We start from the raw sequence: 27749 nt of genomic DNA on the forward strand, positions 1-27749 counted from the left end.
GCAACGGATGTTCACTTAGGGCCAGTCTTCCTCACCAAAAACAAAAAAGAAAAGAAAAAAAGAAAAGAAAGGGCAAAGGATCTGAATAGATATTTATCAAAGAAGACAGACAAATGGCCAACAGGTATATGAAAAGGTGCTCAATATCACTAATTATCAGGGAAAACCAAATCAAAATCACAATGAGATAACACCTCACAACTGTTGGGATGGCTATTATCAAGAAGCCAAAAGATAAGTGTTGGCAAGGGTATGAAGAAAGGGAGCCCTTACATATTGTTGGTGGGAATGTAAATTGATATAGCCATTATGCAAAACAGTATGGAGATTCCTCAAAAAATGAAAAATGGAGAGAGACGTCAGCAACATGGCAGAGTGAGCTCTTCCCTTGTCTCTCTGCCTTTGGAAATACAACTAAATGAACATCCACTGACCAACGGAGGAAGCCCACACAGCACAACAGGATGCCTGAGAGACAAAAGTAGCTATACATCTGAGGGTGGATGGACTGCCCCCAGGAAGCGGTGCAGATAGGTGAGCACTCCCTGCACTCCTGTAGTAGCCCTGTGCATGGGCAGGAATGCTTTCTAGCCTGGAGAGAGAGCCAGAACGTGGGAACATGCACAGAGCAACTGTAGGAAGAGGTGGCAGCAGCCCTTAGCCTGCTATGATTGCTTTCCCGGCATGGGGGAGCCCACCATGCCCCTGCAGCCCTAGGGACTGCCCCCAGCTTGGTCTCAGTGAGGAAGCCCTGCCCACCAAGCACAATGGCCAGCAAGACCACAAGCAGAGATGGCAGCAGATCTATATGCCAGCAAGATGGAAATACAGGCCTGTGCAAGTGCTCGTAGTACCACTGAGCCGTGAAAGAGGGAATGCGCCATGGAAGAGGTGGCGGCAGCCCTTAGCCCACTGGTGATCACTTTCCCTGCAGGGGGGAGCCCACTGTGACAGTGCAGCTGCAAGAAGTGGCCCTAGCTTGGTTCAGGGAGGAAGCCCCACCCACCAAGCACAGTCCACACAAGCACCTGAATGCTCCCTGGCCGGTGCAAGCACCAATAGTATCCCCAGAGCTTCCAGCAGACGGGGTGGGACCAGAAACTCTGCTGCTGCTTCCCCCTAGTGGTAACAAGTGGAATCTGCAACCTAATACTACCACAAATGCCCTGACAAAATATTAGTTCATCAAACACCATGAGAAACTGCAGCAACAACCCAGATCAAAAGGAAAATGACAATCCTCCAGAAACCAATCCTGAAGTCACAGTAGTTTATAACCTAAATGACAGAGAATTCAAAATAGCTGTCATAAAGAAACTCTATGACTTACAAGACAACACAGGAAGACAGTTCAATGAGGACAGGAATAAAATCAATCGCTTCACCAAAGAGATTGAAACTATAAAAAAAAATCAAGCAGAAATTCAGGATATGAAAAACACAATTAATGAAATAAAAAATAATCTAGAATCCCAAAGAAACAGAGCTGACACTAGAGAAGAAAGAATTAGTGATTTAGAGACTAAAAATACAGAAATTCTATAGGTGGAAGAGGAGACAGAGCTAAGATGTTTAAAAATGAAGGAATTCTTTGAGAAATACGTGACTCAGCTAGGAAAAGCAACATAAGGATTATAGGTATTACTGAGGGAGAATGGAGAGATAAAGGAGCAGAGAGCTTCTCAAAATTGGGGAAAGCACCAGATTTACAAACAGACAAAGCTAACAGTTAAACCCTGAATTACATCAATGCTAAAAGACCTTCTCCAAGGTATATAATAGTAAAATTGGGAAAAGTCAAAGGTAAAGAAAAAATATTAAGGGCAGCAAGGCAGAACAAAATAATCTACAAAGAAAACCCTAACAGGCATTCAGCAGATGTCTCAGCAAAAACTCTACAGTCTAGCAGAGAATGGAATGATATATTCAAAACACTGAAAGACAAAAACTTTCACCCAAGAATACTCTATCCAATGAAACTTCCCTTCAGATACAGTGGAAAAATGAGAGCTTTCCCAAATAAACAAAAGCCGAGAGAGTACCTTGTCACATGACCTCCCTTATAAGAGATAATTAAAGATGCCACACCAGAAAAGACAAAGGTCTACAAAGCTCCGGGCAATGAGATAAATAAACAGACATAATTAGAAACCTGCAGCTCTATATCAGAACAGGGAGGCAAATTACTCAATTATAACTTGAAAGATCAAGGGAAAAAAAGCATCAAAAGTAACTATAAACACAGACTTAGTGGTAAGCTGATATGAAAAACAGAATAAATTGTAACAGCAATAACTTAGAAGGGGAAAAGGTAGGGGATAGAACCTGCTTAGGTTAATGGAGATAAGAGGCTATGAGAAAATGGACTACTTCATCTACGAGATCTTTTATACAAACCCCATGGTAACCACTAAACAAAAAACCAGAGCAGAGCCACAATTCACAAAAAGGGAGAAAACTGAGAAAACCTCCTCAGAAGACCACCAAATGAAATGACAGTCAGGACTACAAAGGAAGAGAAACAATGGAAACACAGAACAACCAGAAAACAAATGATAAAATGGCAGTATTAAGCCCTCATATATCAATAATAACTCTAAATGTAAAAAGATTGAATTCTCCAGTCAAAAGACAGAGAGTGGCAGGATGGATTAAAAAACAAGACCCAGCAATATGCTGCCTCTAGGAAACACATCTCAGCTCCAGAGACAAACACAGGCTCACAGTGAAGCGATGGAAGACAATACTCCAAGCTAATGACAAACAAAAGAAAGGAGGTGTTGCCATACTTATATCAGACAAAGTAGACTTCAAGAGACAAAGAGGAACAGTATATAATGATAAAAGGGACATTCCACCAAGAGAACATAAAACTTATGAATATAAATGCACCTAGCACAGGGGCACCAAAGTACACACACCAATTGCTAACAGACCTAAAGGGAAAAACAAATGGCAACACAATAACAGTAGGGGACCTCAACACCCCACTTACATCAATGGACAGATCATCCAGACCAAAAAATCAACAAGGAAACAGTAGATTTAAATGAAACAATTGATCAGATGGACTTAATAGATATACAGAGAGCATTCCATCCAAAGACAGCAGAATATACAGTCTTCTCAAAGACAGACCATATGTTGGGAAACAGAGCAAGCCTCAATAAATTTAAGAAGACTGAAATCATCTCAGCCATCTTCTCCAAACACAATACTACAAAACTAGAAATCAACTACAAGAAAAAACTGGGAAACTCAGAAATACGTGGAGACTAAACAACATGCTACTGAACAACCAATGGATCAATGAAGAAATTAAAAAGTATCTGGAGATAAACAAACATGAAAATACAACATACCAACTCTTATGGGATGCAGCACAAGTGGTCCCATGAGGGAAATTCATAGCAACACAGGCCCACATAGACAAAGAAGAAAAATCTCAAATGAGTAATCTTAAACTACACCTAACAGAACTAGAAAAAAAATAAAAACAAAGCCCCAAGTCAGCAGAAGGAGAGAAATAATAAAAATGAGAGCAGAAATAAATGAAACAGACACTAAAAATACAGTAGAAAGGATTAATGAAACTGAGAGCTGATTCTTTGAGAAGAGAAACAAAACTGAGAAACACTTATCTAAACTCAGAAAGAAAAAAAGAGAGACGGCTCAAATAAAATTAGAAATGAAAGAGGAGAAATTACAACAGATACTACAGAAATACAAAGGATTGTAAGAGAACACTTCGAAAAACTATATACCAACAAACTGGATAACCTAGAGGAAATGGATAAATCCTTAGACTCATACAAACTTTCAAAACTGAATCAATAAAAACAGAGAATCTGAAGACCAAACACAAGCAAAGAGATTGAAACAGTAATCAAAAACCTCCCAGAAAATAGAAGTCCAGGACCAGATGGCTTCTCTGGAAAATTCTACCAAACATTCAAAGAAAATTTAATACCTATTCTTCTTTAACTATTCCAAAAAATTGAAGAAGACAGAACGCTTCCTAACTCATTCTATGAGGCCAACATTACGCTTGTGCCAAAATCAGAGAAGGATAACACAAAAAAAGAAATTACAGGCCAATATCACTGATGAACACAGATGCAAAAATCCTCAACAAAATATTGTCAAACCAAATTTTGACAGCGATACATTAAAAGGATCATACACCATGATCAAGTGGGATTTACTCCAGGGACACAGGGATGGTCCAACATCCACAAATCAACCAATGTGATACACCACATTAACAAAATGAGGAATAAGAATAACACGATCATCTCAATAGATGCAGAGAAAGCATCTGACAAGATCCAACATCCAATTATGATAAAAACTTAATAAAATGAGTATAGAAGAAAAGTACCTCAATATAATAAAGGCCACATATGACAAACTCACAGCCAACATCATACTTAATGGGGAAAAACTGGAAGTCATTCTCCTGAGAACAGGAACAAGACAAGGGTGCCCACTCTCACCACTTCTATTCAACAAAGTACTGGAGGTTTTGGCCAGAGGAATTAGGCAAGAAAAAGAAATAAAAGAAATCCAAACTGGAAAGAAAGAAGTAAAACTCTTGCTGTTTGCAGACGACATGATTGTATACATAGAAAACCCTAAAGAATCCATCAGAAAACTATTAGAAATAATCGACTATAGCAAAGTTGCAGGGTACAAAATCAACTTTAAAAAATCACTTGCATTTTCATACACTAACAACAAACTAGCAGAAAGAGAAATCAAGAATAGAATCCTGGGGCCAGTCCGGTGGCAGAGCGGTTAAGTTCACACATTCCACTTCTTGGCAGCCCGGGGTTCACTGGGTCGGATCCCGTGTGCGGATATGGCACCGCTTGGCAAAAGCCATGCTGTGGCAGGCGTCCCACGTATAAAGTAGAGGAAGATGGGCATGGATGTTAGCTCAGGGCCAGTCTTCCTCAGCAAAAAGAGGAGGATTGGCAGTAGTTAGCTCAGGGCTAATCTTCCTCAAAAAAAAAAAAAAAAAAAGAATAGAATCCATTTACAATCACAACAAAAAGAATAAATATCTAGGAATAAACTTAACCAAAGAGGTGAAAGACCTATACATTGAAAACTATAAGACATTATTGAAAGAAACTGAAGACATAAAGAAATGGAAAGATATTCTATGCTCATGGGTCGGAAGAATAAACATAGTTAAAATGTCCATACTACCTAAAGCAATCTACAGATTCAATGCAATCCCAATCAGAACCCCAGTGACATTCTTCACAGAAATAGAAAAAAGAATCCTAAAATTTATATGGAAAACAAAAGACCCCAAATAGCCAAAGCAATCCTGAGAAAAAAGAACAAAGCTGGAGGCATCACAATCCCTGGCTTCAAAATATACTATAAATCTATAGCAATCAAATCAGCATGATACTGGTACAAAACAGACACACAGATCAATGGAACAGAATTGAAGACCCAGAAACAAAATCACACCTCTACAGACAGTTAATCTTCAAAAGAGAAGCCAAGGACAAACAATGGAGAAAGGAAAGTCTCTTCAAAAAATGGTGTTGGGAAAACTGGACAGCCACATGCAAAAGAATGAAAGTAGACCATTATCTTGCATCATACACAAAAAATAACTCAAAATGGATTAAAGACTTGAATGTAAGACCTGAAACCATAAAAATACCAGAACAAAATATAAGCAGTACACTATTTGACACTGGTCTTAGCAGCATCTTTTCAAATACCATGTCTACTGGGGCAAAGGAAACAAAAGAAAAAATTAACAAATGAGACTACCTCAGACTAAAGAGCTGCAAAGCAAAGGAAACAATGAACAAAACAAAAAGACAACCATTAACTGGGAGAAAATATTTGCAAATCATTTATTCAATGAGGGGTCGATCTCCAAAATATATAAAGAACACATACAACTCAACAACAAAAAAACAAACAATCCAATCAAAAAATGGGCAGAGGATGTGAACAGACATATTTCCAAAGAAGGTATACAGATCCACAGACACATGAAATGATGTTCAACATCTTTAATTATTAGGGAAACGCAAATCAAAACTACAATGAGATATCACCTTACACTGGTCAGGATGGCTGTAATTACCAAGACAAAAAACAACAAATGTCGGAGAGGATGAGGAGAAAAAGGAACCCTCATACACTGCTGGTGGGAAAGCAAACTGGTGGAGCCAATATGGAAAACAGTATGGAGATTTCTCAAAAAACTAAAAATAGAAATACTGTACAATCCAGCTATCCCACTACTGGGTATTTACCCACAGAACTTGAAATCAATGATCCAAAGCGATTTACGCACCCCTATGTTCACTGCAGGATTATTCACAATAACCCAGATGTGGAAGCAACCCAAGTGTGCTTCTATGGATGAATGGATAAAGAAGATGTGGTGTGTATATATATATACACACGCACACACACAGAATGGAATACTACTCAGCCAGAAAAAAACACAAAATCATCCTATTTGCAACAACATGGATGGAACTTGAGGGTATTATGTTAAGCGAAATTAGCCAGAGAATGACAAATACCATATGATTTCACTCATATGTGAAAGACAACAAATACATAGATAAAGCGAACAGATTGGTGGTTATCAGAAGAGAAGGGGGTTGGGAGATGGGTGAAAGAGGTAAAGGGGGGAAAAAAAAACAACTACGAAATCTGAATTGGTTATAAGCAGAATCCTTAATCTCAAAAAAAGTATTTTCCTACTTATTCAAAAGTAACTTTAAGACACTGGATTTTCTTCCTTTCTTTAGTTTAAGAATATGATTTTATTTTTGGCATATCCTAAATAATGATTCATTATGAGGGCATCATGTTGAATGCACTCAATATATGGAAAGAGATCAAAACTTGAAGTCTCAAGACTGGGCTGTACTCCTTTTTCATTAGTTATTTCCTCACTAAAAAGATGGAGGTAACTTTCTACTTAATACCTGAATATTGAAAGTAAAGCCATTAAATATATTTAGGGGTATGAAGCTGAGTGGGTAACTCTCAAGAGTAATGTTTTTCATTAAGATTCCAAATTCCCCTGTTTATGACAATCCCACATTTTCTTTCCTTTTGCTTATTTTTAATTTCCTTATTATTAAGATATAGCTATAGCTGGTTATTCATACGATCTGTTATATTTTAGGTTTTATATTTAGATTCACGAGAAAAAATAAACTTTGGGCAGAGGAGGTTGATGGCTTTCCACTTTTTTGATTTATTACCTGTTTTTCTATTCATGGCCATTTTTCTTTTCATATTTTCTGCCCAAAAGTCTCCGTTCTAATTCTACCAGAGTTGACAACTGAGAGAAAAGAAATATTAAAGTGCTCTGATAACTATAAATTGCCATATAAATATTAGAGAGGTATAAATCAAAGAAATGGACAGCAAAGATCTGCACCATATCCTGATATTCAGCAGTGTGGGTAATTATCACTGCTAAATTATCTCCTTCTAGGAAGTCTCATGCTAATGGAAGAAATGTCTCAGATAACTCAGATTTTTATATTGTGGTCTTGTATTTCATCCATAAAGGAGCTGTATATTTTAATATTCCTTTGGACTGTCAATTTTCTAAGAGTTTGGGGATTCTCAGGAGTAAAATATAATAGGGTAAGAACAGTAAGAGACTTAATCAAGGCATAAATGGTATTTTGAACTTCAGGGGATTATTACTCCATTGGTAAGTTATTCCATATAAACACTGTAGAGTTTTCTACGTTCTTATTTAAAGCAAAGCAAGAAAACAGAAATTTTTTCTTACTTTTTTCAACTGCAATTCCATTTTTAGACACTCCTCCTTCTTCTGCTCCAAAGCAATCTCTAGTGTCTTAAGCCGTGAATCTTTCTTGAGTCCTGAGGAAGCCAGGGAAGAAGCATGCTCTTTCAGATCCAAGAGCGAAGCCTAAAAGAAGTATGCACATTTAGAATAAAGACTAACTATAAACAAAATGGAGATTTAAATTTTTAAATTTATTTTTTTTGTGGCTTGTAGTTTCTTTCGATTACCATATACTGACATATTTCCATTTCAAGAACATGAAATATAAAACAATATTAGCTTTAGCTTTCAAGTCCTAACTAAAATAAGATGAATTCCCAAGAAATATCAATTGAATATTGATTTAAACAGTTCTATCAATATTTAAACAGTTCCATCTCCACAAAATAAATGGAAGTAGACTGAACTTTGTGAATGTAAGTAGTCAAGCTTAGCAGCCACATTGACTTAAATATAAAATACTTTTGCCTTTTAGAAGAAAAATTCTACTAAGAACTTAAATTTATATAAATTTTCCTAAAGATATTAGAAGGAAAATCCTGAGAATGTCCCTGAGGCTCATGCATTATCTAATCACAAGGCATTAGGCATTTTTGCTATTTAGGTCACATAATGGGATTCTCCAAAAGCAAGATCAAAGTATAGCAAGTCACCTAATTGGTCAACAATAATTTAAGATTTCTCTGCGAATGCTGAGATGCAGTTTAAGAGCTGCTGTAAATAAATTGTCCTCCTTCTGCATATTCCTTTCATCTACCACTTTTCTTACCAGTAGCAGAATGTTTGTCCAAATGTAACTGGGCTTCAGTTATTTTAGGATCTATAAAAATGTCATTAACAAGTAAGAAACCAACTCTTAACACACCGAAAGAGATTAAGACTTAGAAAATAAATGATCCAATCTACTGTGTCTCTGCAAAGCTTGCTGAAATATCCCTTAAGGTCTTCCCAAAAGACCTAAGACTATTAAAGAAAATCTTCCATAAAATACTTTCTTATATGTATTACGTAAACACCAACAACATATACACAAAATGCACTGACTATGCAAACCAAATAATTCCATATTGGTGATCTTAACCTCTTTCTCTGAGAGATCGCCTTGCAATAGGCTGACTTTTTCTTTCAAATCTTTAAGATCTTTTTTGTAGTTATCAATTTCCTCTTGCTTCTCTCGCTCATCTCTGTCCCGCTGCTCCTTTAAGCGCTCAATTGTCCGCTCCTGATAAAAGAGCACATAAATACATGAGAAAATTCCCTTCACATTTATGTCATGTAACTGTAATTCAGCTTTTAGCTGATAAAATTTCACACTTCCATTCTCCATTCAAAAGACAGTGATAAGTTGTTAATATTTACTTTTTAAAGAATTCACCCTTCCTACCTATCTTGCTTTAACCAAGATCTGGCTTTGTTCTTTTGATTACCCTAGGTTTCTTTTCCTATAATCTCAACTAGTATTATACGTCCCTAAAGTATTCTTTTGAAATTATCCCATTTATACAATTCCCAAGTACCCAAAAACTTATATATATACCCTAAGGACAACAGCTAACAAATATTTCTTCTTTATAAATTCTTCACATGTTGCCTACAAGGCAATGGAAACAACTCACAATTCATACACCAAAAAAAAGGAAAGGTTGGGGAGATTATTATATGTTGAGCTTAAAGCACAAAGAGGGGTAAAGAAAAGAGAAGCCATTAAAACTTCCTTCTGTCAAACTATCAACAGATAGCAAGTTTGAAAGTTAGAGCAATTTAAGTATTATTTCTAAATATATTCAGGGATCAAGCCTTGATCACAGGCAGGCAGTCTGAAGCATTCTGAGCCCAAGAGGCTTAAGGAACAGTGACCTTATTCCTTTAAAAAAGTCCAATTAAAATGCCCCATCAAGATTCATTAGGGGCTGGCCCAGTGGCATAGTGGTTAAGTTTGTGTGCTCCACGAGTTCAGACTCTGGGCACGGACCTACACACCGCTCATCAAGCCATGCTGTGGTGGTGTCCCAAATATAAAATAGAGGAAGACTGGCACAAATGTTAGTTCAGCGACAATCTTCCTCAAGCAAAAAGGGGAGTATTGGCAACAGATGTTAGCTCAGGGCCAATCTTCCTCACCAAAGGAAAAAGAAAAAAGTCACCAAACTGTATGCTTAAGATGGATGTGTTGTGTTGTATGTAACTTACACAGAAATAAAAGTGATTTGTCCAAAAAAAAAAAAAATTCCTTAAACCTCCTTCCAAGACATTAACACTTGCCATGTTGGGCCACTTCTTTATTTACTCAACCATTCCTGAAAAACAAGGTTTGCTCACAAAGGCAAAATGAAATAGCAAGGCCAAGACTAGAAAAACAGCCAATACAGTATATTAATAACTAAAATCCATGAATATATTAGGTAACAATGTGGCACAGTAAAGGAGAACTAATTATACATTGCCTCCTGACAGTCAATGTGCGATATTCCCACATCCCCTAATTCTAGTTGACCTTATAAATAAAAAGAACTTTCCTTCTTCTTCAGAAGATAGTAAATGGGGAACATACGGCTGATTCCTTAGCAATTTCAGCCACTGCCCTCTAGTGTGGAACCCATCTTGCCCAGCAACAGATGCTTAAATTGGCAACAACAGAATGGATTTTCTTTCCCCTTATATGATAAATGTCAGCAATAGGACAGAGAGCTTTTTTCCTTTTTGCCCAGAGGGATTTATTCTCACTTCTATATCCAAGTCTCATCACTAGAGAAAATTTTAGATCGATGAGAAAGCAGAAGAAATGTGTCTATGAAGAGTCTGGACCAGTCGCTCACTTTCTCTGCAAGGGCCTCCTCCAAAGTGGTCAAGGCGGTGTCGGTGTTGGTGGTGTCAGCCTGTAGGGATTTGACTCGTTCTTTCAAGCTGCTCATCTGCTTTTCCTTATCTCTAAGTTGCTCTTGAAGATTTTCAATCTGAGTGTGATATACATTTAAGAGAAAAAAAGGAAATTAAGAGACATACAAATAGGCACAATAAAAATCATTTTAAGTTGTAAACAGGTAGATCAGGGTTGTCTCCAAGTGTAAAACTTTTAGAACTGCAAGCAAAACTTTAAACCCAGAATTTATAGCCAGAACAGAGAAAAGACACACACATGGGTATGGGAATATAGGCATATGCATAAATCTCTAAAGAATTATGGGAAGATAGTTAGAGAAAAAAGACTCAACAGAAAGAGATGGGAATGGAGAGAGGAACTATAGAGAAGAAAGCCATGAAAAACTGGATTATTTCCAAAACAACAGTATAAGTGCCAAGAGGGATCCCTTCACAAAGAATTGAGGGAGGACAGAGAACAAAACAGCCAGACAGTAAGAAAAACAAATCAGCTGTATAAAGGAAAAATTATTCTGAAATACTAGTGTTAAGTTAGATTTTTATATCATCTTTTATCTAAACAGTAAGCACTTTCAATGAAATTCCTCATTGTTATTATTCATTCCTTCATACACATTTATATGCATTCATTTACTCAAAAGAGTATTGACTTAAATCTATATCATATGCCAGGCACTAGTGATACAAAGAAGAATGAGCACACTCATTTTTATTATGTTATAAGATGACAAGAGGACTCCGCATTGTAGCTGGATCCAAGCTATCGATGGGCTTGTGTGCCATCCTAAACAGCACAAATTTTATTGTATACAGATGGGAACTATTAGGGATTTTTAAGCAAAGAAATGGTCTAGTCAGTTCTGTATTTTAGATAGATAACTCTGATGGCTGTCGAGAAGAAATTTTTTAAAACTTGCATAGAGATAGGAAAAACAATTACAAGATTTTATCAACTCAGGTAAGAGATTTTGGAGACTAAATGAGCTAAGAGATGGAAAAGAGGGGATGGGTTTGAGAAACATTGTGGAAAGCGCACGTTATCACTAGGGAGATTCAAGTATACATCATGAAAAATACTAAACAAAAATATGAAGGAATTATAGAGAGATATTCCTAATAAACTAAAGGAAAATAAGAAGTGAGGCAACTATTCCAGAACTCACAAACTTCATTCGTTCTTTCAACACATATTTGAGCTCCTGCTATGTGCCAGGCACTTTTTCAGGTGTTGAGGATATAGGAGTAATCAAAATAGGCAAGAATCCCTACCCTCAAAGAGCTTCCATCCCAATATGGTAGACAGTAAATGAATGAATGAAATGAATATATTGTGCAGGATGACAGTAAGTTCTAGGAAGGAAAATGAAGCAGGAGAATATAATCATAATCTCCTCTTGAGCTAATAACCAGAACTAGCTGGTTTATTTTACACGGTTTTCAAAAAGAAACATAAATGTTACCTCCTTTGGGAAGAGTTTCTTGTTCTTACCCCATCAGATGATCATTGTCTGTACTCCATCACACATATAAATACACATATACACACATTTATCTCCATTCTTTACCTATCTATATATTTCCCACATTTATCGCCAATATTCCACCTATATATATAACATTAATCCCTAACCATATTGTAATTACTTGTTTCATACACGTCTCCACAAATAGACTGGATCCTGCTCCTCCACCCAGTTTTGTATCTTCATATCTGGCACACATCTGGCACACACTATTTATCTATAATAAATATTGGTTCAATAATCAGTAAATGAATAGTATACAAGCTCGGACCTTTATAAACTATATTTAGGCATACACATAAACTCATGCCAAAAAAGGAACTACAAAAAAATCCTAGATCCAACCTTCGGATAAATTTCCTGCATTAATCAATTTAGTATAAGCTCTTTAAGGGTCTGCTTCATTCCACAGGGTAAGGAAAAAAGTCCCTCTCTAGAGTCAATGAGAATTCCACAAGCAGAACAAACAAGCTAAGCAAAAAGATCTGGTAAATTTAGAATAGGGTACCATGAATACCAAAAGGCTTGGATTTTCACTCTTTAACAAAGAGAAAAATCATACAGGTTAACTACTGAAATGCCTAAAATGGGTTCCATTCTTTTCATGACAAATAAAAGTCCAAAACCTACTGTGAAAGAAAAGACCATCACAGATGAAAAGCATTAATCTTCCTTTAGTTTAATCAGACACTACTACTGGAATCTCATATGAATCCATATGAAATCTCACAGGAATCAATATGGATCAATGGTTGTGGTAAACTCACAAGGGCTAAAGAGAACTCGGCCACTTAAAAATCTAGTACTCCATACACATACAGAATGCAACGTCCTGGTGTTTACATGTTTAACCAGCTGTGCAGGACATTCCAGGTGCTAACATATAAACCTTATACAAAGAAAAGATACAATCATGCTGTTGATTAAACTTTCTTATCAACAAAGAACAGTACTACAGGGCTGGCCAGGTGGCATAATGGTTGAGTTCGCACACTCCGCTTTGGCAGCCCAGGGTTCGCAGGTTCGGATCCCAGGTGCGGACCTACACACCCCTCATCAAGCCATGCTGTGGTGGTGTCCCACATACAAAACACAGGAAGACTGGCACAGATGTTAGTGAAGGGCCAATCTGCCTCACCGAAAAAAAAAAGAAAGAGCAGTTCTAGAACCATTATTTAAAACAAAATTTCACAGGACCAAGCAAGTTTTATATATAAGAAAACAGAGATTTGCTTTATGAGCCCATCTAATACACAAATAGCCCTCACATGCATAATACCCTTCTTTCTTCTCCATCATCAGCACCTAAGAAAGAAATTTAAGAGGTTAAACTGTTAACAATCTCACTGGTATAATTTGTATGTAGTCAAACTATTAAAGGAATCCATTACTGTTTGCTGGCAAAAGTTTTCCTAATACACTCAGGTTCAGAAGCCGCTAGTTCAGTGAAAATTTAGTAAAATCCACATTAACAAGTTCTCCCTAAATTACTTTCTTCTTCAATTACCCAGCTGTCTAAACAGACTGTTGAGTTGGAGAGGAGGAAAGGATGGCTATTCTTGCACTCCTGTTTACTTCTAAGAGGAGGAATAAACATTCCATAGTGAAAGGAACTGAAAAAATGAAGAAAGAACAGTGGACATTAAAATTGCCTCCTTTAAGCAAGTTGTCATCAGTGAGGAAGACTTGAAGTAGACATGGAGATGTGCAAACTAGCTACATAAGCATTGAACAAACCCCAAAGACGCTGTGTGTGGTGGTTCAGAGGAGGGGTGTGTAAAAAATATTTTTCTTTTCATTTACCCAGCATCATGATGCATAACAGCTAAGCCGTACTGAAAGCTCCTGTTACATATCCTTACACTGGTTGTGATTCAATGGTGCTTTCTTGATCAAGGATGTCTGGATTTGCATGTGTCACTAACCAGCTGGTGTGTGAATGCTACCATATTATTCTTGCCATTATTCTCTTCTTTTTGACTAATCTAATGTGGAAGGTGTAAAAGCTGCTCACCCAGATAGTCCCACAGCATATTACTTCAGTATTTATTATGGAATTTCTATAAAATATATAGTGGAGATCCTATTCTATACGCAGTTCAATTTCCACAGGTTCTGAAATATATGATTTACAAAAAGTTTTGAATACAACAGCCAAGAGAAAAACTGGATCAGTTATGTACATCCTTGAATATTAACGATAAAGATGATTGTTTGGAATCATGTTAAATGAAAAAATACTCCTTCAAATATAATCAGAATATCAAAAAAAAAAGGAAACTCTCCATTTTGCAGGAACAGAAACCACAGAATCCCTAAAATAACAATGTAACAACAACAACAAGAAAAATAATAATAATGATGGTGGTGGTGGTGAGGAAGAAGTAGTGGTGATAACAGAGACTGCTAACACTTAAAAAGAGTGTAATATGTACGTGCCAGGTACTGCTGTAAGAACTTTATATATAACAACTATTTAAGCATCCCCACAAGACTATGAGATAATCACTAGGCCATCTAGTTCCAGAATCCTATTCTTAATCACTATGCTATAAATAGTATTCTATGATGAACAACAAAAGAAAAACAATCACACAAAGGTGACCTAAGCATTTTTCCATAAACTATGGAAAAACAGACTATTTTAATAATATCATGATACCGAAATCCTGATGCCAAGTACCTTTGGCTTTGCCCACCAGCTTTAGTGTTTTGTGTTTGGATGTACCTTTCTCTCATGGAAGATGCACCTTTGCATTTGCAGTGGTTTGGTAAATCCACCCTTCATCCTTTGCTTCAGTAGGGAATAACATTTTCATATAAGTGACCATAGTAATAATATACTGTGTTACCCCCTGACTTTCAAGGGGTAGAAGGAAACTAGTTTATTTATATACATGGACCAAGGAGCACCTGACAATGAAATAGTTAAAAAGCTTTTCTTCTTTTTCTTAAATAACTTATTTTTAACAATATTGAAAATTAATAAAATGATTATAGCAGAAAATGATGTATTTTATTTATTTATTTTGAGGAAGATTAGCCCTAAGCTAACATCTCCTGCCAATCCTCCTCTTTCTGCTGAGGAAGACTGGCCCTGAGGTAACATCCATGCCCATCTTCCTCTACTTTATACGTGGGACGCCTACCACAGCATGGCTTTTGCCACGCAGTGCCATGTCCGCACCCAGGATCTGAACTGGTGAACCCCGGGCCAACGAGAAGCGGAACATTCGAACTTAACCACTGCCCCATGGGGCCGGCCCCAAAAATGATATATCTTATAGTTCTATGGGCTTTTTTTCTACTTTTGCGTACCTTATCTGATATAGAAAGAAATCATTAAGTACGCATTAGTGTGTATTAAATTTACGCATGAGTAAAATTTTGTAGAGATCAAAGGAATTGGTGTTTATATCTGTGTTCTTGATGATAAATAGGAAGGGGGAGGATGAACCAGGCTTATACATACGCTTTATTATCAAAGAGAACTAATAATGAAGAATTCAAGAAGGAAATATTTTTTAAATAACTATTTGAGAGAGAAGACATTTTTCTTAAAATGACCTCTCTAATCGTAGTATAGTTCTATTAACTGGGTTGGAAAGAAAATAGAAATAACCTACTTATTATATTATATAGAGCCTTACTTCTCCTCATACAATTTCTATTTTACAAAGAGAAAGAAAAACCGATGAAACCAGAGGAAGTCTAATGCCAAATGCATGACACATGTGAATTCATCAAATCTGCAAACCAGCTCCACACTAGCACAGATTTCTTGACATCTTTTGTTTTGGTTTTTATCAGCATGGCCAGTTGTCAGGAACTATCATGTTTCAATGTGAGTAATTTATTCTTAGTCAAGCGGAACTGATTACTCTGCCTTTGCGGCCCTAATCACTGAAGGTAGAAGAGACTTCCACTAGGATATAGCTCTAACGACAAGGAATCCCGAAACACTTCTTGCAATCACCCGGCTACTTTTAACATCACTTAAAGGAAGGTTTTTTATGATGCCTCCCCAGTTACTCTAAGCAGCCATCAGCATCACACTTATTATAGGAAGCAAGTTATTCAGAAAGGCTCTGACCTTTACCCTCTTGGTTAACAATACCTCTCAGCAGCAATGGTAAAGTACAGTCTGCACGAACGGGTCATAATCAGCTGGCAAAGAGGGATTTACAGTAATTAACAGAATCTAAAAAGGAAAAATTCACTAAGTCCCCTAATTTCTAGGCAATTGCTTATCTACCTCTCTACACTCTGGCAAAACGTACTAACAAGGCACAACTATAATTTACCAAAATGGGCAAGTTTTGCTCAGACTATTTATATTGGCTTCTAAATTTTACTTGTGCAATCATGTGTTTCCAATGCTTCAAAGACACAAGAATAACATAGTCATGAGAAACTCTAAGCAATGTTTTAAACTCAATTTAGGTTGTTAAAAGCTTCCATATCTATATTCTCAGTTACTGTTTATGGTCTTTAATAAGTCCAGCAGATTTTGGTTGAGTTTCCTTCTCAATTGTGCTATTCTCTCATCATGTAAGTCATGAAGTGGATTACTGTAATAAATAAATAGCTAGCTATGTCATATTGAGCAAGTTATTTGATCTAATTACTTTACCTATAAAAAAGACCCTAATATTCATTTCAATTCTAAAATACAACTATATTATTATGATGGGGAAGATGAGAACATTTAAAAAGTAATAAACTTCATCAAAGTACTACTATATTTTATCTTAAAGACTCTTCAAACTGAACTGTACAGGAAGCACAGGTACGATCTCCAGGAGAAGACATTCAGAATCCACTGCTCCAGACAGATTTTATTAATTGCTGGGAGGGAAATAAATTCCTTGATAGACTTGCTCAAGGGACAGATAATGGAAGTAGGGACCTCTTGCATTAAAATAACTGTATAATATAAAGCAAAGGCCACCGCCAGTCAAGATCTGCTCAGTAGACAATTATGGAAAAGGCTCAAATGCTTTTTTTTATATCTGGCAGGCATACATAAAAACTCGACAGATCTTCCTGTGCTAAAATTGCTCAAACCAAACAAAGAGGATCCATAAATCCACAATGGCAATCCTTCTGAGGCAGTAGCAATGATGAGATTGCACTTAGGACCTCACATTATGTAGATAATTCACATTGTCTATACGAATGGCATCCCTTGAAACTGTACACTAACAATGGCTTTCTAGATGGAACAGTCTTAGATCTAACAGTTTACTACATTTCAGTGATGAAAGAACCCACTATGTTTAAATAACTCATTAAAGCAGACACACAAGGCTTATTTTGAAAATAAAACAAAAAACAAAAAAAAACCCACTATTCTTTGTATTATTTATTAACAAAAACAAAATTGAGAAAAACCAAATATATAACAAGAGGAGGCTAGCTAAATTAAATACAATTATCCATTGGATGGAATATTATGTAACCATTATAATTCACATACTTGAGGATTAATGAAGGATATGGAAACCAGTTTATTTTATACTATTACATGAAAAAGTTGTCCAAATGTATGTATAATATCATCCCAATTTGAAGTAAGGAAAAGTTTATTCTTACATAGAGTTTTCCTCATTATAGCTTTTCCGTATTTTTCAAATATTTAGAATGGACACACACCATTTCAATGACAATGACAAAAGCAATAATATTCTAAATGCTATCCAAGAAATCCTAGGATTTATGATAAGGAATATGATTAGGATTATGATAAGAGGGATTCTCTTATCACATGCACTTATCAACATGGGAAGTCTCTAGGGGTTTCTGTGGGGTGTGTAAGCAACTCCTTATTTAACCCACACCTTTCATACTGTGTAACCAAACACACTGAGCTGTCAGAGACTGTGGGAGTTTTCTGCAATGCCAAAGAAAGACTGGGAGACAAAAATGAATTCAAAGAAACCAAGAGTTTAAAGACTTACTCAAAACAGGTGGTCTGAAGGAAACAATAAAAGGATGCTTCGCATATCTTAAGTCTAAATTCAAGTTCATCTCACTAAATTTTTATTTCAGCCAGGCCTACTTTTATGGCCTGAAGTAAGCTAACTTATGCTAATATTCGACCCTAATGTGACAAGGCTGGGATTCCCAGGAAGCAGACCTTGAGACACATTTTACCACGCAAGTTTATTAGAGGATGCTCTTGGGATCAATACCAGTGGAAAGGAAACAGGAGGCGGGGGAAGCAGCATTTTGTGCAGAAGGAGAAATTCAGCTGCCACGAAGTCCCAAAGGATTCAGACAACCCCATGGGGAGCTCTGAATCTAGGATGACCTTTCAGAGTTGTCCCAAGCCAGGACAACGGATTCAAGCAAGGATCAACCACTGGATGCCAATGGGTATGCCCTTGTGCAAGGCAGGTCTCTTTAGCCAAGGCAATCTCCACAGGGGCTACCAATTAAGGGCCATGTCAACAGCACTTCCAGCATCTAGGGGAATATGTGCTTCACCCCTCAGTGGGGAGTTGGCTCACTCATCACAGCATCCAGCAGCTATACTCTTTCGAGTTGAATTATGGTTAACATGAAATTGTAATTGCCCTCAATTTATGTTGTATTTGAACCAGATACATAATTTTATGGCTTTCTAAAACCTAGAAACCCTTATAGCCCAACTTGGCTGTTTCATAGAGGGTGAGCGTTTTTAATCAGGAATTCACCGATAGCCTTTATGGTGTGTACATCTCAAGCCATATAAATGAACTACGTGCATTTTTACATGGAGAGAGTCCTTAGCTTTCATCAGATCGTCAAAAGGGTAGAAGAATTTAAAAATCATTAATGAGTGGCATTCTTTTCAAGCACCCAGAATGTTGTTTAAAATAAACAGGCACATCACTTAAAATTGCTTGCTTAGCTGCTTTATAAAAAGACTGTGTTACTAAATTTGCTAACTATACAGTAAGAGTTTAGACTAGATAAGATGCAGGGAGAACAGGTCCAAACAAAATTCCTCACCTATATGCAATGGAAGCCCAAGAATCTTATCAAACTTAGTAAATTTTCCTCAGTAAATTTGGATGATTTTTCTAACCTGAAAAACTCCTCTAGGAAAAAAAAAAGTGTCCCCCTCTAGGAGAAAAAAGTAAGGAGGTCTGGCAATTACAGGAAATGAAACAGCTAAAGGACAAAACACATACCTGATGCTTGAAGCTATTTTCTGGTTAGGGTGTACATATTGGTGTGGCAGAGAGAAGGAAGAGCACAAAAAGCTACTTCATCAAAGTTTGATTTAATAACTTCTTCAGGTGGTTAACTAGTTCAACTTCTCAACTAGAGCTGACAGGTAACTGGGCATCTATCCAACCGGCCATTCCCACAGGTAAGAATGCAATGCAAGTTAATTCATGTCAAATTATAAAGCAGTTTTTAAGCAAAAGAAAATATTGACTGTGCTTCAAAACTTTGATCAAGCATTTTGTTTTCAAATCCTTTGTCCCCTTCCAGATACTTATCTATGTATTTATTACTCTGACAAGTTCCTGCTACAAGTTCTCCTGAGAGACCACTAAGAACAACTTTTGTTGCAATAGGATCTGACCCTTCCATATTGACTCATTAATTACCATTTCTCAAGTTTAAAATCTGTGTTGAGTCAAAACAGAAGTCAGGGCACTCCAAACTAGAGCTTGCAAGATTCTGAGAATATTAATATGGCCTACTATCAATAGAAAATGCACACAGATAAACATAAATCCTCAAATTATTCATTAAGTTACTTAAAAGTACAAAGAATGATGTTTTAATAAGGGTCAAAATTACTTATATGTTGTACAAAGCATTACAATATAAGCCTCTGAGTAGTTCTTATTTATATTATACTTTAGCACTGGAAAATAAAGCATTTATCCAACGGCTATGCTCTTCCAGGTCCACTCCTATTGCCTCCATGATAATGTTAGTAGAACAAGTTTCTACATTTTTCCAGGTGAAAAACAAAAGGTAACTTAAAAACACATCCATCCTCAGGCCAGGAATGCAAGGTTTGTTAACACACAAAACTTACTCAGTATAATGTACCACATTAATAGAGAAAAAGAACAGAAACAACATCATCTCAATAGACACAGAAAAAGCATTTGACAAAATCCAACACCTTTTCATGATAAAAACACTCAGTAAACCAGGAATAGAAGGGAACTTCTTCGATCTGATAAAGGGCATCTACGAAAAATCCACAGTTAACCTCATACTTAATGGTGAAAAATGAAAGCCTTTCCCCTAAAATAAAGAAAAGAACAAGATGAACAGAACATCACTTTTTTTTTTTGAGAACACCATTTCTATTCATCACTATATTAAACAATTAGGGAAGAAAAAGAAATAAAAGGCAGCCATATTGGAAAGGAAGAAGTATGAATATCTCTGCTTGCAGATAGCATAATCTTATATACAGAAAATCCACTGGAACATTATTAGAGCTAATAAGTTTAGCAAAGTTGCAAAACAAAAGATTAACATACAAAAATCAGTTGTATATCTATACACTAAAAATGAATAATCTGAAAATGAAAATTTCATTTACAATAGCATGAAAAAGAATAAAATATTCAGGAATAAATTTAAAGAAGTGCAAAACTTGTCAATTGAAAACTATAAAACATCAATAAAAGAAATTAAAGACAACCTAAATAAGTTGAAAGATATCTCGTGTTCATCAATTGAAAGACTTGATATTGTTAAGATGGCAATATTCCCCAAACTGATGAACAGATTCAATGCAATCCCTATCAAAGTTCCAAATGCCTTTTTTATGGAAATGGACACAGTGACCTCAAAACTCATATGGAATTACAAGGGACCCTCAAAAGCCAAAACAATCTTGAAAAGGAACAATGGCAGAGGATTCACAGTTCCCAACATCAAGACCTACTTCAAAGCTACAGTAATTAAGACAGTGTGATATGGTACATAGATAGACAAATATATCGATGGAACAGATTGAGAGTTCAGAAATGAACACGTGTCAACAGCCATTTGATTTTCAGCAAGGGTCCCAAGACCATTCAATGGGGAAAGAAGAGTCCTTTCAACAAATGGTGCTGGGGCAACTGGATATCACGTGCAAAATAATGAAGTTGCACCCATACCTTATACCATATACAAAACTTAACTTGGAATGGATCAAATGTAAAAGCTAAAACTATAAAATTCATAGAAGAAAACTCAGGTGGAAATCTTCATGACCTTCAATTAGGCAATGGTTTCTTAGATATGCCACCAAAAGAATAAGCAACCAAGGAAAAAAGAGAAACTGGACTTTATCAAAAGTTAAAATTTTTGCACAAAGAATGCTATCAAGAAAGTGAACCCACAGAATGGGAGAAATATTTGCAAATCACATCTGATATGGGTAGAGTCTCCAGAATACATGAAGACTTGTAGAACTCAATAATAGAGGCAAATAAATCAATTTAAAAATGGGCAAAGGATTTAAATAGACATTTCTCCAAAGAAGATATACAAATGGCCAAAAAGTACATAAAAAGATGTTCAACATAATTATGTAAATGCAAATCAAAACCACAATAAGATTCCATTACACACCCATTAGAACAGCTATTTAAAAAAGAAAAATAAGCATTGGCAGGAATGTAAAATCATGCAGCTACTTTAGAAACAGTTTGGCAGTTCCTTAAAAAGCTAACCATGAGTTAACAACAATTCCATTCCTAGATATATACCCAAGAAAAATGAAAACGTATGTTCATACAAAAACTTTTACATTAAGCTTTCACAGAACCATTATTCTTAATAGCTGAAAAGTGGAAACAACCCAAATGTCCATAAACTGATGAATGAATAAACAAAATGTGGTATATTCAATACAATGGAATATTACTCAGCCATAAAAAGGAATGAAGTACTGATACTTCCCACAACAGGAATGAACCTTGCAAACATCATGTTAAAGAAGCCAGACACAAAAAGCCACGTATTCTATGATAACATTTATATGAAATGTCCAGAATAGGCAAATCCACAGAGTCAAGAGTAAATTAGTGGTTGCCAGAGGATAAGGAGTTTTCACTGCTAACAGGTATGGTTGGACAGTGGTGATGGTTGCACAACCTTGTAAGTATACAAAAAAGCAACTGAATTATACAGTTTAAAATGGTAAGTCTTATGATATGTGAATTATTTGAAAAATAGAAAAAAAAAACCCAACCATCCACCCAATTAACCCCTTAGTGCTAACTGAAAAGTCAAAGTTCCACAATATCCATCAATGAAGTATAAAACTACTCTAAGCCTGAGATTTATCCTGCTTTATTCCCTAAATAACACAAAACAGTTTAGCCACGTTTGTTCTTAACAGACTTAAAAATTCTTCTCCATTCAATGTACCATCTATGCACAGACTCAGTCTGATTATCTTCTGGATGGAAGTCTCTTCCATGTTAGATAACTAATACGCAAAAGTTTCCTTCTAGACAGTTTTACTTCTCATCTAAGATGAATCTCCAAAATAAATATGAAGCATTAATTCACCTTCTGCTGTCAGTCCACCCTTTCCAAACACCTTATTCCTCTGTATCCTTTTCCTACAAATTATTTTCCTACCCTGTGATAATTCCTGAATCAGGCAAAACAATTTTAAACTGTTTAGAATTCCTTCCAGTTTGGGGTGACTTCTATTGGGAGCAACGAATGACAGTAGAAGACTTGTGAATAACAGACTAAAACACTGAATAGAACATGGAAATAGAAAAATTCTTCTTCCATTCTTACTAATAAGGCTGCAATGTCATAAGACAACAGAAAAGGGAATAAGAGCTTTATCACCACACCACATAAAATCATCTCATCCTCATATTCTCAATCCTTTATCCAATGTTTTTATTCATTTGGAGTAGATATTTTCCAAAGATGGGCACAACAATATCTCCCACCTTCCACACTCTTCTGCAATGAGGCTTTGCCACTCCTCCATTAAGCAGTAGAGTCTATTTCTTGACCCCCCTGAATCAAGGTAGCTCTGGTGACTATTATGACCAATAGAGTACAGCAAAAGGAATCCTCTGCCACTTACAAGCTAATTCCTAACATAACTCTTAACTGGTCAGGCAGCTTCTGCCTCTAACATCTATGACTGTAGGAGTTAGCAGCCACATAAGAAGTGTGACTACCCTCATCATGCTGTGAGATACAGCAAAAGGTTTTCCTCCATCTATGTACTGCCAAACAATTCTACTAATATTGTGTTCCTTTAATGACTTACATCTGAAGTTTACTGTTTCTAAATTATCAGAATGTAGGGATAGCAGCTGTTGTGTCTATTGTTTTTATTTTTTAGAGTGGAGTGTCCTGGAAGTGGAAGGGATGGTGAGGAGGAACATATCATAATTAAAAGATATTTTATAACAAGGTAAACTAAGATCCTCCCCTTTTTTAGGGAATAATTCCTCAATCATTATAAAATGTCACTTGTATAAGATCAGCATCATTTAAAAACAGGTATCTGTTGAGAAATTGGAAGTTAAATCAGACGCTGCAAGTTCAACTATCTTCCTCCTTAAGGTTTGCTTGAAAAAGAGAGGCAGAAAATGTTATATGAAGCAAAGTAAATCCATATAGAGTATATTCCCCATCAGAAATATCATAATCAATCAGATATCATTCACTATGCATTCTGTTTTTTCAATAAAATTATATTTTAAGAATTTAGCTCTATATATTCTCCATAAACAAAAAATTTTAATTAAACTGAATTCTATTTAAAAATTATAAGTAAAAGAAAGAAAAGGGAAAATTCTAATGCCTAAGTATATTAAGTTTCCAACTCAAAATTCTATTAGGGCCTGACTTAGTCTTCTCTTAACTTAGCTTCATTAACAACTGGGTTGTGACTTAAAAATAGTAACATTTAGAAAACATTGCAATTAATTCTTATTAAAAATAAAACAGCACAATTTTAAAAACAAAATATTAATTTTCTCTAAATAAATTAGTAAAAATTGTTTTAATGATAAAACATATTCTCTGTGCAATTTATGATATGGAAGAGGTAAAGAAACTAGCACCGCCTTAGTCAAGACTCCACAGAAAACAAATAGAATATATAGACAATGTATTCTTTTGACTTACTACTCAAAACAAAGTAACAGAGGAGACTTAAAGAATCAATGTAGGACCAAAAGACAAACCAAAACACCCTTCTAATTCTATACATCAATCAGGTTCCTGCTACTGTTAAATCTAAACTCTAAATACCAAAACCTAGGAAACTGGAGAAACAAGCAAGGCCAAATAAAGAGAAGTTGCAGAAGCACAGAAGAAAAGGATGATAACATCTGCGGCAGCAAATTAAACTCCTTGCTACATCATCATTTACAATCAGTCAAGCACGAAGCTGTACAGTTTTAACACAGATCTTGAATGCAGCTCAAATTCAAATGCTCAATTACATTTTCCAGGTCAGTGACTTATTATACAGATAAGAAATTTACTGTAACACTAAACTACTTTAAACCATAGGGGAGAACCCTAAGAAGAAGGAGCCCAATGCTAATCCCATTGTACAGCATGCTTGGCCATCTGCTATTGTCCCACTTCATTCTCTGAGTACAGGGTTACCCCACTGCACACAAATACATACACTACCTATAAAGCTAAGAGATTAGGGGTGGGAACTGGTGGCCCAGACAGAGCCAAAAATAGTCCAGAGTATGTGACTCACAATCCAGCCATTATCACAACTGCTACTGTTCTCAGAAAACAATGACTTAAAAAAAAATGCAGATCTAATCTGCCAAAAGTAATGCCAAAGTAATTTACCATTTCCTGGTACTCCTCCTTAAACATTAAAACATTTAAATATTACTTAAATATACAATTATAAATATTTGTGAAAAAACTATTAGAGAATGCAGATGCCAAAGAACAAGAAGAGGATGAAAGCAGAGTTACCTCAACCCTCCTCCTTATAGAATAAGCGTATGAATCAAGCAGCAAAGTAGGTTAAGTGTTGCGCAGAATTAAGACATCTCTCCAGGAATAGCTGAGGTTCTCCCCAAAACGTTATACTTCAATATCCCACTGCAGATGAATTTTTAAAGTTTTTAAACTTTATTCTAAATTTTCTAAAGAAAATTTTCAGGGCCAGAGGAAAGAAAAGTTGAATTCTATTCAGTAGTTTTCTAAATAAACTAACAGGAGAGTAAAGATGAGTATATTCACTGAAAACTTTATCATTACGTAAGAACTGGGAATAATTTTCCCAGAGACCAGGTAATATAAGAGTTCATGATAAGAAAGAAAAGACATTCATAGACAGAACTCTACCAGAAATTTTTAAGAATCTGTATTACAAAAATGTTTGAAGAACAAAGGCGAAATTCCAGAGCATGGACACTAGAAAGGAACACCACTCCACGTTTTCATTCACACTGTTCTCTCTGCTTGGGATGTCTCACCCCTTCCCCATCTGCCTAGAAACTTCTAATCATCTTTCAAGACTCGCCTCCTAAGACTTTCTCAGACACCTTTCACAAAAGTTCAAATCTAAAACTCCTTGCTTTGTGCCCTACTGTACACCATTTATATCATAACTTCAACTCCCACAACTCTGAGACTTTGAGAGCAGAAACGACATCTTATTTGTCTTTTTATTTAGCATAGCGCCTAGCATATAGCAGAAGATACTATGATGAATGCATGAGGGAAGACAGATTGGGAAGCCCACAAGAACATAATTTTGACTGTGTAACTATAAACGTACTCAGTAAAGGGGGTGGAGGGAGAAGAAAGAGCAAAGAATACTCCAGTGTACACAAATAGATACAATGCGTAGAAAACTAGGAAAATGTGTGGGTGGTGGTGGTCCTGAAAAAGCCAAAAATAGCTGAGTATATCATACAGCTCATAATCCAAGCATAACTATAATAAAGAATTATACAAGAGCAATCTCTACAATTGACAGATTTTTAAGACAGATTTATAAGAGTCTGGATGAAGAACAGAGAGGAATATGAATTTATAAAAAGGGTAGACCTGTAAACAAACTAGGCTTACAAAAAAAATTCTACAGACAATGAAAAGAGCTTTTAGATTGTTTTGATAAATATATCAATTTGATAGCTGTTTCTTACAATATAACACAAAAGTCTTTTTTTTCTTTCTTTCTTTCTTTTTTTTTTGAGGAAGATTAGCCCTGAGCTAACATCTGCTGCCAATCCTCCTTTTTTTGCTGAGGAAGACTGGCCCGGAGCTAACATCCATGCCCATCTTCCTCTGCTTTCTATGTGAGACACCTACCACAGCATGGCTTGCCAAGCAGTGCCATGTCCACACCCAGGATCCGAACCAGCGAAACCCGGGCCACCAAAGCAGAACGTGTGAACTTAACTGCTGTGCCACTGGGCCAGCCCCACAAAAGTCTTTTCTAGGTCTAATCAACATTTTGTCCCTTATATGAAAGTATAAAGAATATGCTGATAAGTGGGAAGAAGATAAATAGACTAATCAATCAAATCAAGATTCAAACAGATCCTCAAAGATTAGAGTAATTGGCTGAATTCAGCAAAGTAAAATTTAGTAAGAATAAACAATATTAACACCTCACATCGACATTATGTGACTTTCAAGGTACTTTCATACACGTTACATCATATTAACAAAAACCCCCTGACATAACTATTATACGCTATCTATAGATGAAGAAACTGAAGGTTAGTGAGTTTCAGCGAGTTGTCCAATATAATATTTCAGCTAGGCTCAAGAACAGAACATTAATAATGTTCTAATCATCTCTCTTGCAATTAGATCAAACATTCCAACCGGCCAAGTAAAGTATGGAGGAAAAATGAGTTGAGATGAATAACTGCCATCAGAAAAGTAACCATGGTAAATAAGAACAATAGGAGAAACAAATTTTTCACCTAGAAAAATAAGATTTGGGGCTGTCAAGTAGCAAGCTCACAATATCTAAAAGCCATCCTGCAGTAGGAGGATTACACCTGTTCAATATGGCCCGAAGTTAATTTCAATCAAATATTCTAAGTAGCCAAATTGAGGGTCAAGAAAAGAGAGTCAAAACTGTTCATCATTCATTCATCATAATGGGACATATTTGACCACAAGCTGAATAAATCCATTTGCAGAGACTTCATAGGAAAAATTTAATCAAATGGACAGCTGGACTTAATCAATGAGGCTTTACTTTTGTAGCAGACATTTTTTCAAATGTACAAATGAATTTCTGGGGAAAGATAGTTCTAATTGTAGGATTATAAAATTAGGAATAAATTTAAAATAAAATAGAAAAGTTCCTTTTCAATGAAGATAGATATGCGTACATAGAGAGAGGTTTTCTTTCTAAGCATTTTTATTACTAATATGCAAACAAAAGGAAACGTATAAAGTATATAATAAACACCCATGTAGCAACCATGCAAATTTAACAAATTAATCTGTCTCACTCACAACTAGAATATACAACTATGTACTGGAGGGCTTTGGAGAGAAGAAGGGAAAAAAAAAAAAAG

General features: G+C 36.0%; 1 protein-coding gene across 22 annotated transcripts in view; it reads right to left on the bottom strand.

Moving 5' to 3' along the window:
• The window catches only part of ERC1 (ELKS/RAB6-interacting/CAST family member 1), a 516922-nt gene that overhangs the window by 324656 nt on the left and 164517 nt on the right, over nucleotides 1-27749 (bottom strand). For all 22 annotated transcript variants that reach the window (XR_011439909.1, XR_011439905.1, XR_011439904.1 and 19 more), the window contains 3 exons: nucleotides 10639-10776; nucleotides 8904-9044; nucleotides 7805-7945 (listed from right to left, as the gene is read on the bottom strand). Coding sequence is in view for 15 of the 22 variants with exons in the window: in XM_070270826.1 (XP_070126927.1) it covers nucleotides 7805-7945; nucleotides 8904-9044; nucleotides 10639-10776 (420 nt within the window). In the remaining 7 variants the exon portion in view is untranslated. The remainder of the gene's footprint in view (nucleotides 1-7804; nucleotides 7946-8903; nucleotides 9045-10638; nucleotides 10777-27749) is intronic.

This window comes from Equus caballus, chromosome 6, assembly GCF_041296265.1.
Source record: "Equus caballus isolate H_3958 breed thoroughbred chromosome 6, TB-T2T, whole genome shotgun sequence".
NCBI lineage: Eukaryota > Metazoa > Chordata > Mammalia > Perissodactyla > Equidae > Equus > Equus caballus.